Here is a 14281-nt window from a genome sequence, read left to right on the forward strand (position 1 = left end):
TTTTTTTTATTTAACAAATAAGCTTTCTATTTGAAAATTGTCTACTTTAACTTTCAAAGCACTTTGAAACTGTCAAAACGTTTTTACCAAACGTTCATTCCATTTACGTCAGATCACGCCTGTAAACAGAAATACCGACGCGATCTGTCCTCACAATAGGGATTACAGTATAGCACTGACGTCACAATAGGGATTACAGTATAGCACTGACGTCACAATAGGGATTACAGTATAATACTGACGTCGCAATAGGGATTACAGTACAGCACTGTCGACAGCAGTAGCCTGTAATCATAGAATTAAGAATAATGTTTTATTAGGGAAATATCAGTTACATTGGTATTATAAATTAGTAGATGGCTGGGATCTGTTCCAGCACTCTGGGCTGTAGGCGGGGTGCTGTGCTCAGTGAAGAAAAGGATTTGAATCACGAGGATGTGATTTTAACACACATTCAGTGGCGTGTCAAGACGCAATGGACTGGGGTAGCAGAGTCGTCGCTGTCAGAGCTTTGACTTTCCCATTGGTTGCTAAAGCAGGGCCTTCAAGTGAGGCAGAGAATACCCTGGGAGAGTTATGGCCCGTCTCTGCTCACTCCTGATTGGTCGCCTGTCTAAAAAAAAAAGGACATTCTTCGACTCGCCTATTGGTGAAACTCACTCAAGACCTTCAACTGAAACAGAGAATACCCTTTTTTCTAGCGTCTGATAGTTGTTTTAGACATGTGGGGGAAATGCAGATCTCTTATTGGCTGATCACATCCCCTTCAGGAAACCCCTAGACTCTTAAAAAACCTCTAGCAAACCCTGTAAGTCATCTTGGATAAAGGCGTCAGACAAATGTAAATGTTTTGTGTGGTTATTGAATTGCTTAATTTAGGATTGTTTTTCTTCTGATAATAAAGATGAATACTCATAAGTTTCATATGGTATTAAACCCTGGGATCAGCTGCCTAGCTGCCCTGTTCTGTTCTGCATCTTCCTGCTCCATGTTGTTTTAGTGCAATAAAACAGGCTTACGCACAGTGACATATTGCAGCGAGTTTCAGTGAATTCATCGCGTTTCATTTTAAGGATTCTCTTAATCAACTGAGCCGCCCACTATCACTATTTCCCCCACCCGAGTCTGCATTAAATCCACCCGTGACCCAATCAGTATCCCCCCCCATTGTCTGGAATGGGAGTGCTCAGCAGCGCCATCTGTCGGTTTGTCACAATACTAGGAAAGTGACATGCATTGACATTTTAAACCAGTAGATGGCAGCAAATCGTAAGGGGAAGGTGACATGAAGTATGTTGTCGACTGAAAGCCGAGGGGACACTAGTCTATGTGTTGCTAGAAAGAATGATGAAAGCAATACTTTATCAAAAGGATTGATTTTGTAGACGCAGCATTACGTCATAGGCCAAAGAAAGTGATGTAAAAAGTCATCTGACTAGCTTCTTCGCTGGCGAAAAAAAAACCTAGAAAAATGTTCACAAGTACATTACATGATGTAAATTAAGTTCATATAGTTTTTATTTATTTATTTATTTATTTATTTATTTGCACATTATTAAAATTCTAGGTGATGCTAAACGTTTGGTCGTAGCCTTTAAGTCTGAGTGAAGTTATCCGGCAACAAACTCCTCAGCCCCAATGGTACGGCTTGCCAAAAAAAAAAACGGAAACACTGCTCATTTGAAAACTAAAATACATTTATTTTTTTTAATGAAATAATAATATTGATGTTAAAAAAAAACAAAACATAAGTCCGTCTCTTCTGTGTGACGCTGTGGTTTTTCTACAGGGGCCGGTCCATATTGTATTCACACGGGTTCAGGCTGGGCGCCTGGTTCGACATCAGTCCGTATCCGAAGGGCGGGTGCTGCTTGGCGCGCAGCCTCAAGTTCGCCAGGCTGGTCGGGTCACTGCCGTACAGGTAAGGAGACACGGTCGTGCCGTACGAGGACGTGGGGACAGCCGAGCTGAGCGCAGCCTCGAGTCCCGCGGGAACTGAGGCCGGCATCGCGGAGGCGAGGGAGGGAGGAGGCGGGGGAGGGAACAGCGTCTGCGGGTGCGTCGGGAGCGCGTTCACGTTCATGGGATTGAAGAATGGGAAGCTGGGTTTGGTCGGAAGGCTGTTGCTATGGAAACCCTTGGCGGCCCAGTTGCTGTACGGGGAGTATCCGGCGTACATGTCGTCATAAGGCGAAACCAGTCCGCTGAACTGGGAGCTGAACCCGGGCTTGCAGATGTCCGCCGGCTGGTGTCGCTCTTTCTTCCTCCATTTCGCTCTGCGGTTCTTGAACCAAACCTGAGAAGACAAACAGAAATACGTAAATCAGGATTATTATTATTATTATTTATTTCTTAGCAGACGCCCTTATCCAGGGCGACTGACAATTGTTACAAGATATCACATTATTTTTACATACAATTACCCATTTATAGAGTTGGGTTTTTACTGGAGCAATCTAGGTAAAGTACCTTGCTCAAGGGTACAACAGCAGTGTCCCCCACCTGGGATTGAACCCACAACCTTCCAGTCAAGAGTCCAGAGCCCTAACCACTACTCCAGAAAACAAACAAAATAAAGAATCTTACATTCTCCCACATTCAATTTACCTATTTTAATTGATTTATTACTGTCGTTTGCTGCATTAAGCTCGTGTGGGTCTATATAAAAACCTGAACCGGGTCAAACTGCTCTGCTATTATTATTATTATTATTATTATTATTATTATTATTATAATAATAATAATAATAATAATAATAATAATAATAATAATAATAATAATAATAATAATAAGGGCAGCAGTGTGGAGTAGAGGTTAGGGCTCTGGACTCTTGACCGGAGGGTCGTGGGTTCAATCCCAGGTGGGGGACACTGCTGCTGTACCCTTGAGCAAGGTACTTTACCTAGATTGCTCCAGTAAAAACCCAACTGTATAAATGGGGAATTGTATGTAAAAAATAATGCGATATCTTGTAACAATTGTAAGTCGCCCTGGATAAGGGTGTCTGCTAAGAAATTAATCATAATTATTATTAAGCTGACAGAATTCTTGTAAACCTGGGGGTGGAGTGTTGTATTGCTAATTACTGTGTGCTATAATCAGATATATCCAGGATGCCAAAAATAATCTTCAAAATCCACAAAAAACAAATGGATTGATCTCCTGACACTGCTGGCCCTGAACACTGAGTTAATAGCGACAGCTGGATTCCCTCCAGAAGGGCAGCGACGTGTTTAAATAAATAATGAACTGTCGTTATGGTTTCTTGCTGTACCTTTAAGGGGTATGACTTCATGTTTTGTCTCTTTCTATAAACTGCCCTGCCCAGGTAGATAGGTGTGTGGGTGAGTGAGTGAATGTGTGGAAGATATAATGCTCTCTTTTCATTGTCGATTAGCACAGACTTCATACAAGACAAAGGCACTGAAAGAAGATTTCCTGAATCATCACTTCCAAATCCCTTTGGGTTACAGACAGGGCAGGCGTCAGGGAGGGAGGGAGGGGGGGGGGGTGCAAGGGACGCAACTGCAAGGGAGTCTCCAGCTCTGTATAAAAGTTTTGCATCACCCTATAGAACGGACTCATGTTGCTTCATAAAGTTGCATGAAAAATGTTATGTTGATATATTGAATTAGATACTGCTTTGTAGTTTTCCCAGATACTTAAGCAAAAATGGAAAAATGTGACATTTCAAAATCTAACGTGACATACAGCTGTACTACGACACTTTCGCAATATTATTATTATTATTTGTTTATTTAGCAGACGCCTTTATCCAAGGCAACTTACAGAGACTAGGGTGTGTGAACTATGCATCAGCTGCAGAGTCACTTACAACTACGTCTCACCCGAAAGACGGAGCACAAGGAGGTTAAGTGACTTGCTCAGGGTCACACAATGAGTCAGTGGCTGAGGTGGGATTCGAACCGGGGACCTCCTGGTTACAAGCCCTTTTCGTTAACCACGGGACCACACAGCAATATCATGCTGTAGTTTCTTTTGATTACATGATGTTAAATAAAAGATCAAAATTATGTTTATATAGTTTTTTTAATTATGTCTTCATTCTAAAATTCTAGGTGATGCTAAATGTTTTGTTAATTTTTTTTTTTTGAGTCTCACTTAATAACTAACCGTAAAAAAAAAAAAAAATACTGGCGCCAACCGCCGACGGCAAAACTGTTCCACTGGGATTAGAAAAATAAACCGCAGCAGGGTAGGATTGGGGGACTGACAATCAAAACTCAAATTCAGGACTTGGCTGGTCTAGTGCATGAACATTAACCCGTTAGCGCCACCTAGACCCCAGACTGGAACCCAGGCCTCCAGAGGAAGGTGAAAGGCTGGTCTAGTGCATTAACATGAACCCGCTAGCGCCACCTAGCACCCCCAGACTGGAACCCAGACCTCCAGAGGAAGCTGAAAGGCTGGTCTAGTGCATTAACATTAACCCTCTAGTGCCACCTAGCCCACCAGACTGGAACCCAGGCCTCCAGAGGAAGCTGAAAGGCTGGTCTAGTGCATTAACATGAACCCGCTAGCGCCACCTAGCACCCCCAGACTGGAACCCAGACCTCCAGAGGAAGCTGAAAGGCTGGTCTAGTGCATTAACATTAACCCTCTAGTGCCACCTAGCCCACCAGACTGGAACCCAGGCCTCCAGAGGAAGCTGAAAGGCTGGTCTAGTGCATTAACATTAACCCACTAGCGCCACCTAGCCCCCCAGACTGGAACCCAGGCCTCCAGAGGAAGCTGAAAGGCTGGTCTAGTGCATTAACATTAACCCTCTAGCGCCACCTAGCCCACCAGACTGGAACCCAGAGCTCCAGAGGAAGGTGAAAGACTGGTCTAGTGCATTAACATTAACCCTCTAGCGCCACCTAGCCCCCCCAGACTGGAACCCAGGCCTCCAGAGGAAGCTGAAAGGCTGGTCTAGTGCATTAACATTAACCCTCTAGCGCCACCTAGCCCACCAGACTGGAACCCAGGCCTCCAGAGGAAGGTGAAAGGCTGGTCTAGTGCATTAACATTAACCCTCTAGCGCCACCTAGCCCCCCAGACTGGAACCCAGGCCTCCAGAGGAAGCTGAAAGGCTGGTCTAGTGCATTAACATTAACCCTCTAGCGCCTCCTAGCCCCCCAGACTGGAACCCAGGCCTCCAGAGGAAGCTGAAAGACTGGTCTAGTGCATGAACATTAACCCTCTAGTGCCACCTAGCCCCCCAGACTGGAACCCAGGCCTCCAGAGGAAGGTGAAAGGCTGGTCTAGTGCATTAACATTAACCCTCTAGCGCCACCTAGCCCACCCAGACTGGAACCCAGGCCTCCAGAGGAAGGTGAAAGGCTGGTCTAGTGCATGAACATTAACCCTCTAGCGCCACCTAGCCCCCCCCCAGACTGGAACCCAGGCCTCCAGAGGAAGCTGAAAGGCTGGTCTAGTGCATGAACATTAACCCTCTAGCGCCACCTAGCCCCCCAGACTGGAACCCAGGCCTCCAGAGGAAGCTGAAAGGCTGGTCTAGTGCATGAACATTAACCCTCTAGCGCCACCTAGCCCCCTAGATTGGAACCCAGGCCTCAAGAGTAGTTTTCTCCAAACTAAAGCCTAAACCAGTGCTGCCCAAACCCGGTCCTGGAGAGCCCCTATCCAGCATGTTTTATAGGTAACCTTTAATCATTAATTTCTTAACACCTGGAACAATTTCATTGTGATCAATTAAGCAGGTGATTTATTCAACAAAGTCATTTAGAGATCATTTGGTACAAAAAATGAACTACCCTTTTCAGCCCTCAATGGCCTGGATTACATGCTGAGAAAATGTCATGACTTATCTGTCAACTGTCATGACTTATTTAAGGTGGTACGGCTGAATTATAATTTTAGATCATTTTGGTTTGTTTAATTTAACAATCAGTGCTTTGAAACTTCATGCTGAATTTGATTTTTGTATAATGTATTACATTTGTATTCAAACATAAACCAAACATAAACCAAAACTAACTAAAAATGTAATCCAGACCATACCACCTTAAATAAGTCATGACAGTAAACAAGTCATGACATTTTCCCAGCATGTAAACTGGCCCGATGACCAGTTCCCTTAACTGAACAAATTATTTGCTTAATTGATCAATAACTGTTCCCAATCTTTAGAAATTAGCGATTTAGGGTGACCTACAAAACTTACTGGATAGGGGCTCCCCAGGACTGTGTTTGGGCAGCACTGGCCTAAACAAATCGGAATGGGAGTGGGTGAGGCGCGGGACGGGGGGTGCAGTGGAAACGCGTCTCACCCTGATTCTGGCCTCGCTCAGGCTGGTCCAGGCTGCGATCTCCTCCCGCGTGCTCATGTCCGGGTAGCGGTTGTTTTGGAAGGTGCTCTCCAGCTCCTGCAGCTGCTGGCTGGTGAAGTGCGTGCGCTGCCTCCGCTGTTTCTTCTGCAGCCCTGCTGCCTCGTCGCAGCTCGACTCGGAGCCCGACTTGCACCGCGAGCCGTCTAAACAGAGAATCAACGCTATTAGAAACACGACAATATAGCTCCAAATTAGGGCAGCAGTGTGGAGTAGTGGTTAGGACTCTTGACTGGAGGGTCATGGGTTCAATCCCCGGTGGGGGACACTGCTGCTGTACCCTTGAGCAAGGTACTTTACCTAGATTGCTCCAGTAAAAACCCAACTGTATAAATGGGTAATTGTATGTAAAAATAATGTGATATCTTGTAACAATTGTAAGTCGCCCTGGATATGGGTGTCTGCTAAGAAATAAATAATAATAAATTAAGTATTTGTGTGCATCCCATTGTAAGTAATGTCATTTTTTTAAGGTATTCTTTTTTTGTTGGCTTTTAAAATAAGCAATGGCTAGTTTTGTTGATATTGCCTTGTAGTGGATGTTTTACATCTCAATACTAACTATTCTGCAGTAGAACATGAGAAAGTTTACAAACGAGAGGAGGCCATTCAGCCCATCTTGCTCATTTGGCTGTTAGTAGCTTATTGATCCCAGAATCTCATCAAGCAGCTTCTTGAAGGATCTCAGGGTGTCAGCTTCAACAACATTACTGGGGAGTTGGTTCCAGACCCTCATAATTCTCTGTATAGAAAAGTGCCTCCTATTTTCTGTTCTGAATGCCCCTTTATCTAATCTCCATTTGTGACCCTTGGTCCTTGTTTCTTTTTTCAGGTCAAAAAAGTCCCCTGGGTCGACATTGTCAATACCTTTTAGGATTTTGAATGTTTGAATCAGATCACCACATAGTCTTCTTTGTTCAAGACTGAATAGATTCAATTCTTTTAGCCTGTCTGCATACGAAATGCCTTTTAAAACCGGGATAATTCTGGTCGCTCTTCTTTGCACTCTTTCTAGAGCAGCAATATCCTTTTTGTAACGAGGTGACCAGAACTGAACACAATATTAGAGGTCTTACTAATGCATTGTAAAGTTTTAACATTACTTCCCTTGATTTAAATTCAACACTTCTCACAATATATCCGAGCATCTTGTTGGCCTTTTTTATAGCTTCCCCACATTGTCTAGATAAAAAATTGTCTAGATAAAAAAATAATTGGCGACCACTATGACAGGACAGGTTTTGTTTTCAGATGAGACTCCAGTTCATTAGGTGACAAATACAGTTTATATTAGACAAATAATTCTCTCAAAATGAAGTTTGGGATCATTATTTTACTTAAAATGAAAACAAAAGTTGCAGAAATGTAAATAGTCAGTTCGTTAAAGACATTCTTTCATTCTTTTCAGTTCTGTGTTAATTTTTCTTTCTTTCAAAAAACGAATAAAAACACGAGGACGCTTTGCACTTTAGTTAATACTGAAGGGATTGTCTACGAGTAGAGTTAACATACCTGATGGGGAAAAAAAAACAGTGACCTGTCAACTATCTGTTCTGTTTTAAATGCACACACTACTGCTGTCAATCGATCTTCATGTCTAAAGCGGTGCTGATGCTGAAATTCTAATAGAAGCGCCTTTCACCATGTGAGTGACTTGCAGTTTGTGAGTCTGGGAACGGATCCACTGCGGATCTGCTGAGCTAGTCGCGACATGTAAAGGTTTCTGCCTGAGTAACATTCTTGTTTTTTTCCTTTGGCAACGAAATATTTTATTGAAGCGCTGGTTTTCTGATTCGTCGCTGGCTTGTTGGTGTTTTGTGAGCTCTCCTGCCTACCACAAACGTCATCAGTCTTGCTCCAACGTCCCACCGTTAAAATCAGTCCTTTATTTTACCGGACGGGGCGGGCTTGTCTCAAGTGCAGCTATCGTAGATAGTCAAGGGTGATCTTGCCTCAACTCGCTGAATGCATGCCTGCCAGATGGTTCCCCTGGGTCATAAACCGTACTCCCTGCAGACAGCGCATGCCTTTTGCAGAAATTAAAGGTTTGCTGATGTGAAAGGGGTTAGTTAAAACTGGAGTTCGGAGCAAAATACCGGAGAAAAATCTGTCCCGGGAGGGAGTTGTCTGGGAGAAGCGCCCAAAAAAAAGGGAGCGTCCTGGCAAATAAGGGAGAGTTGACAGGGCTGTATTGTTCCTAAAATTAACAAGTGGTTTGAAACACGGGGCACGGGGAGGAGGGAGAAGGAGGGAGGAGGAGGAGGAGGGGGAGGAGGAGGGAGGAGGAGGAGGAGGAGGAGGAGGGAGGGAGGAAGGGGGGTAAAACTTCCTGGTATCAAACCCCTTGCATGAACCACTGGACCCCCAAATCTATATGGTCTAATGTTTTGCGTCACTCTATAGAATAAACTAATTCTGCTTCATAAAGTCGCATGAAAGCTGCTGGATAATGTGACGTTAACATATTGAATTGCTTTGGAGTTTTCCAAAAAACTGACACAGAAAAATGTGAATTCTTTTTAAATCTAACACGAAACACTGCACTATACTATTATGTCTTCCGGTAGACTTTTGCGATATCATTTAGTAGTTTCTTTGATTACATGATGTTAAATAAATTATGTCTCAATCTTAAAATTTTAGGTGATACAAAGCGTTTGGCTGTAGTCTGAAGTTATCGGGCAACAAACACCGCACCCCCTTTCTAAAGGGGGAACATTTCGGGGGACCGTTCTGCTTGAGAGACGTCTCGCTCGTTAAAATATCGCGCGTGTTTTTAAAGCGGAGACGATGATCTCTTCAGGGATACGAGGGCGATTATTCCGAAAGGGATCCGTATTCACGTTTTTTTTGTAATCGCTCTTATTTGAAATCGTTCTTATAGATTTATCTTACTTACTGCTTGATCTTAAGAGAATTTATATGCAATTTTTTTTTTGTTTTACTATAAGTTAAACTGCTCTTGGTCAAAATCGCTCTCAAACGTATAATTATTTACTGTATTTATATTCTCTTATTTAAATTTGCTCATGTTGCTACTGACTTTGTATTATTTTATAGCTGCTCTTATCTGTATTGTGATATCTTGTAACAACTGTAAGTCGACCTGGATAAGGGCGTCTGCTGCTAATAATAATAATAATAATAATAATAATAATAATAATAATAATAATAATAATAATAATAATAATAATAATAATAATAATAATAATAATAATAATAATAATAATAATATGAGGCTGTGTGGTCCAGTGGTTAAAGAAAAGGGCTTGTAACCACGAGGTCCCCGGTTCAAATCCCACCTCAGCCACTGACTCATTGTGTGACCCTGAGCAAGTCACTTCACCTCCTTGTGCTCCGTCTTTCGGGTGAGATGTAGTTGTAAGTGACTCTGCAGCTGATGCATAGTTCACACACCCTAGTCTCTGTAAGTCACCTTGGATAAAGGCGTCTGATAAATAAACTAATAATAATGGTAAAACATGAAAATAATTCCAGTGGTTTCAATGCATGAAAGGGTTAATGGTGATTTTGCTAGGGACAGGGTGTATCAATCGATAGGGTATTTTTGCAGTAACATAGTTCTGGGTCGATTGATACGCCCTGGCACCATCGCCCGTGGATATCAGTCTATTATCAGCCTGCAGTAAAATGTAGTTTATCATTGAAAACCGTGTTGATAAAAACCCCGTTATCGTGCATTAGAAAGAAAAGACCTTCATCCTCACATCAAAGGTAACAAAGACGGTTTCTTTTTTCTGTCAATAATTAATCAAAGCGAGTTTTAACGAGTTGTTTTCTATCATAAACAACAGAATTGCTTTATGACAATGTGTGGATGATGGCGGGTTAAATGTAGAATACAATGATATATTCAACTATTTCATTATTATTATTATTATTATTATTATTATTATTATTATTATTATTATTAGTTATGTAATGCATTTTATATTATCGGTGTTTTATAATGGTTGATCATACACTCTAAGAAATATATAGTTAATAATAATAATAATAATAATAATAATAATAATAATAATAATAGACCCGTTTTTTCCAGTAATCCAGGCTTTAATGAAATGTAATCAGACATCACGTTCTGTAAGCAGGTTGTGTGGAATAGTGCAAGATTAGCGGCAGGAAAGAGATTCGTGAATTCGGCCCGTTTTCAGCAATTCTATTGAGGTACGAAATACAGTGGATACCGCCGGTAAGGTGACATATTTAATGAGACTGAATTAACACATCTTTCCTTCTTTCTTTCTCTCCTCTTTCTTTATTCCCTCTTTCTTTCTTTCTTTCTTTCCTTCTTTCTTTCTCTCCTCTTTCTTTATTCCCTCTTTCTTTCTTTCTTTCTTTCTTTCTTTCTTTCTCTCCTCTTCTCTTTCTTTCTTTCTCTCCTCTCCTCTCTTTTTTCTTTATTCCCTCTCCTCTTTTCTTTCTTTCTTTTTTCTTTTAATTTCTTTCTTCTCTCCATCTCTTTTTTCTTTCTTTCTCTGTCTCTCCTCTTCTCTCCTCTTTTTAATTCAATCATTATTCTTCCTTCCCCCTCTTCTCTTTCTTGCTCTCTTTCTTTCTTTCTTTCCCTCTTTCATTCTTTCTTCCCTCTCCTCTTCTTTCTCTTTTTCATAGATTCTCTTTTTTCTTGCGATGTTTTTGTACATTACTGAATGTTCTTAATTTTATTTTATTTTTTTAAACGACATGCTTTCATATAGTCAATAGTCTCCTGAAATAAAACCATTTTCACAGCGTTTTGCTCAGGTTTGTAAAAAACACTCCACGTTGTATTATTATTATTATTATTATTATTATTATTATTATTATTATTATTATTATTATTATAATAATAATAATAATAATAATAATAATAATAATAATAATAATAATAATAATAATAATAATAATAATTACTTTTTTGTTGATATATGTTAAATAACCACAACTTTTTTTCCAAATAAATTGCTTTGACACATTTGAACATTTTCCACAAGCTTAGCCTGATTAAGGCTGAGATTTTAAGTACCTACAAAGTCAAAACAAAGGCATTATTCTTAAAAACAATTTGCTCTATTTTCAGAGCAATAAAACACAACACAGGGCCCCGATTCAGCGACGATCACATCCGAAGGGTAAGGACCGGAAGCGCTGTTTCAACGCGTTCAGTTCTGTAAAACACAGCGTAGCAACAAACCCGTATTCAGTGACTGTGATCGCTGATAGACCAACATACTCAAACAAAGCGCCCTCAGAAAGTGATGCTTGAAATTACAAATAATCTCTGCTCAAAAAATTGGGTGTAACCGTCCTGCAAGAGAAAACTGCCCTTCTGGGAAGCATAGGCGTAGTTTACACGGGGGACACGGGGACACGAGAGACACGGGGAGACATGTCCCCCTCACTTTCATTATTGCAGGTACAATAATTTAGTTTAAGGAGCCGATATAAGTGCTTATAAACAATCTATAAACATGTTATTCATGATGCTATGAACAATTATAGAATATGAATAGAAACTATAAGAATATTATTATACACGTTTGTCATTTTTTTTTTTTTGCGCTATTGTTTATAATCGCTTGTAACAGAGATAGCCTGTCTGTCTTTTCAGGTCTGTTTGTCTTTCTAGCCCTGTCTGTCTGTCTGTCTCTCTGTATGGAGCTGTTTTGTTTTTTGCAATACAATTATTAAACGTTTGCCATTGTTTTTAATCACACATAAAGGCTCCCTAAAATTCAGCGTTACCGAATAATCTGTATGCATGCATCAGCTATACACGCACACGCACACGCACACACACACGCACACACACACACGCACACACGCACACACACACGCACACACACACGCAAACACACGCACACACACACACACACACACACACACACGCACACACGCACACAAGTACTGACACACTGACACACACACACGCACACACGTACTGACACACTGACACACACACACACACACGCATACGCACACACGTACTGACACACTGACACACACACACGCACACGCACACACACACACGTACTGACACACTGACACACACACGCACACACACACGCACACACACGCACACACACTTTTGAAACCAAATTCACGCCACTACTGGGAAGAGTAACTGATCGAAGTTATTTTATAACAAGAATGAAAAGAAACGCCACCTCCCTGAGCAAACAGAGTTAATAAACTGAGCTGCTCTGTGTGTGAGGGGGGGGGGGGGGGGGGGGGGGGGATCCGGAGAACAAGAGTGATGTTATAATCTCCATTATATATGTGTATATAGCGAGGTTAGAGATGTAAACTTTCTGCCCAGACCGTCCCGAGCTTTGATAACGAATCAGTTTATGTGCGTTTTAAACTTTCGCATCTCTTATCTGGTTTTTACATTGTGAAAATGTGAGACCGCTTTGTGCTTTAATCAGGCGTCTTAAACGACTTCTAAAAAGTCTCCTGCGTTTTATCACGTGTGGCTCCGTGTTCCTTTTCTCTGACTATTTTAAATGAATCGCACGTGTGGTCTAGTAAAGCAATCCATATATATATATATATATATATATATATATATATATATATATATATATATATATATATATATATATATATATATATATATATATACATGCATCCCCTAGAATCTTATTATTGAGACAATATTTTTTTAAAAAATGATATCATTTAGATCTTTTATTTAACATCATGTAATCAAAGAAACTACAAAATTATATTAGCTTAAAAAATAAAGTCTACCGGAAGCCATGATAGCAGTACAGTAGTATTTCATGTTAGATTTTGAAATGTCACATTTTTTCAACGTGTCAGTTTTTCGTGAAGTATACGGGAAAACTCCAAAGCGCGGTGCAATTCAATATGTTAACATTATTCAGCTTGTTGCATTCGACTTCATGAAGCAAAATTAGTTATTTCTATATAGAGGGGGATGCAGAACTTTTGTCCAGAGCGGTACATTTTAAATCACAAAGGTAGCGTCAGTGTACAGGCAGCTCACGGCTGAAGGCTCCGTGCCAGTTAGCATTGTGTTGTCAGCCGCTACTTCAATCATATTCTTTATACTTTGTATCTATTAATATAAATCTATTTATATATATATTTGGTATCTTCATACGTACCTCCGCTTTCACTGTTTGGCGTCCCGGTTAATTCTCTCAGTTCCACGCTGCCCCGTTCTGTCATCCTGAGAGCTGCCCTCCTTATAGTAAATTATAAATATTGAAGCTACTGTATATTTATGAATAGAATTTATATAAATATATGTATAGGGAGCCAAAGTTGAAACGCGTTGTCTCAAATCGATACAGGGAGTATTTCTGAAAGCCAGTCCCGGACAAAATCACCAAATCCGGCGTTATTGAGACGCTTCCCACGCTCGCTTGACGTCCTGCGGCAGACTTGTGTCGAGTCTTGGGTGAGCCGCGGCTCTGATAGTCCTGTTCTGTTCTGTATGGGAGGGGCGCGGCAGGAGCGCCTCTAAAGCGTGTGGGAACAGAGGGGGGGGGTGGGCAGGGGGCGGGGCTTGATTGGCACGGGGTCGAGGAGTGGCTAACGCCAGTGATGCAGGCTTCTGATTGGATCAGAAGGAATTTGGGAGCAACGGTGCGGAAACTCCATACTCAGATGATAGTGTAATAATGTACACTGTGTGATACTCTATCTATCTATCTATCTATCTATCTATCTATCTATCTATCTATCTATCTATCTAATAATAATAATAATAATAATAATAATAATAATAATAATAATAATAATAATAATAATAGAAACTAAAGTGAGTTTATATAACCTGTTCCATGAGGTTTATGTTTGAATTTTTGCACCAGTATAAAACGATGGCAAAAGTGCGCTTGCATTTATCCCAGTAAAAAGAACTGAGCACGGTGGTCAAATACTGAACAAAAACTAGT

At 41.0% G+C, this 14281-nt stretch overlaps 1 protein-coding gene across 1 annotated transcript; it reads right to left on the minus strand.

The window, feature by feature from the left end:
* Nucleotides 1-1679: 1679 nt before the first annotated feature.
* LOC117966083 (pituitary homeobox 2-like) lies at nucleotides 1680-13801 on the minus strand. Its single transcript, XM_034911498.2, has 3 exons — nucleotides 13487-13801; nucleotides 6294-6496; nucleotides 1680-2296 (listed from the first exon to the last, which is right to left on the minus strand). The coding sequence occupies exons 1-3, from the start codon at nucleotides 13548-13550 to the stop codon at nucleotides 1784-1786; spliced, it is 780 nt and encodes a 259-aa protein (XP_034767389.2). The 5' UTR covers nucleotides 13551-13801; the 3' UTR covers nucleotides 1680-1783.
* Nucleotides 13802-14281: the final 480 nt, after the last annotated feature.

This window comes from Acipenser ruthenus, chromosome 37 (assembly GCF_902713425.1).
Source record: "Acipenser ruthenus chromosome 37, fAciRut3.2 maternal haplotype, whole genome shotgun sequence".
In the NCBI taxonomy this organism is placed as follows: Eukaryota; Metazoa; Chordata; class Actinopteri; order Acipenseriformes; family Acipenseridae; genus Acipenser; species Acipenser ruthenus.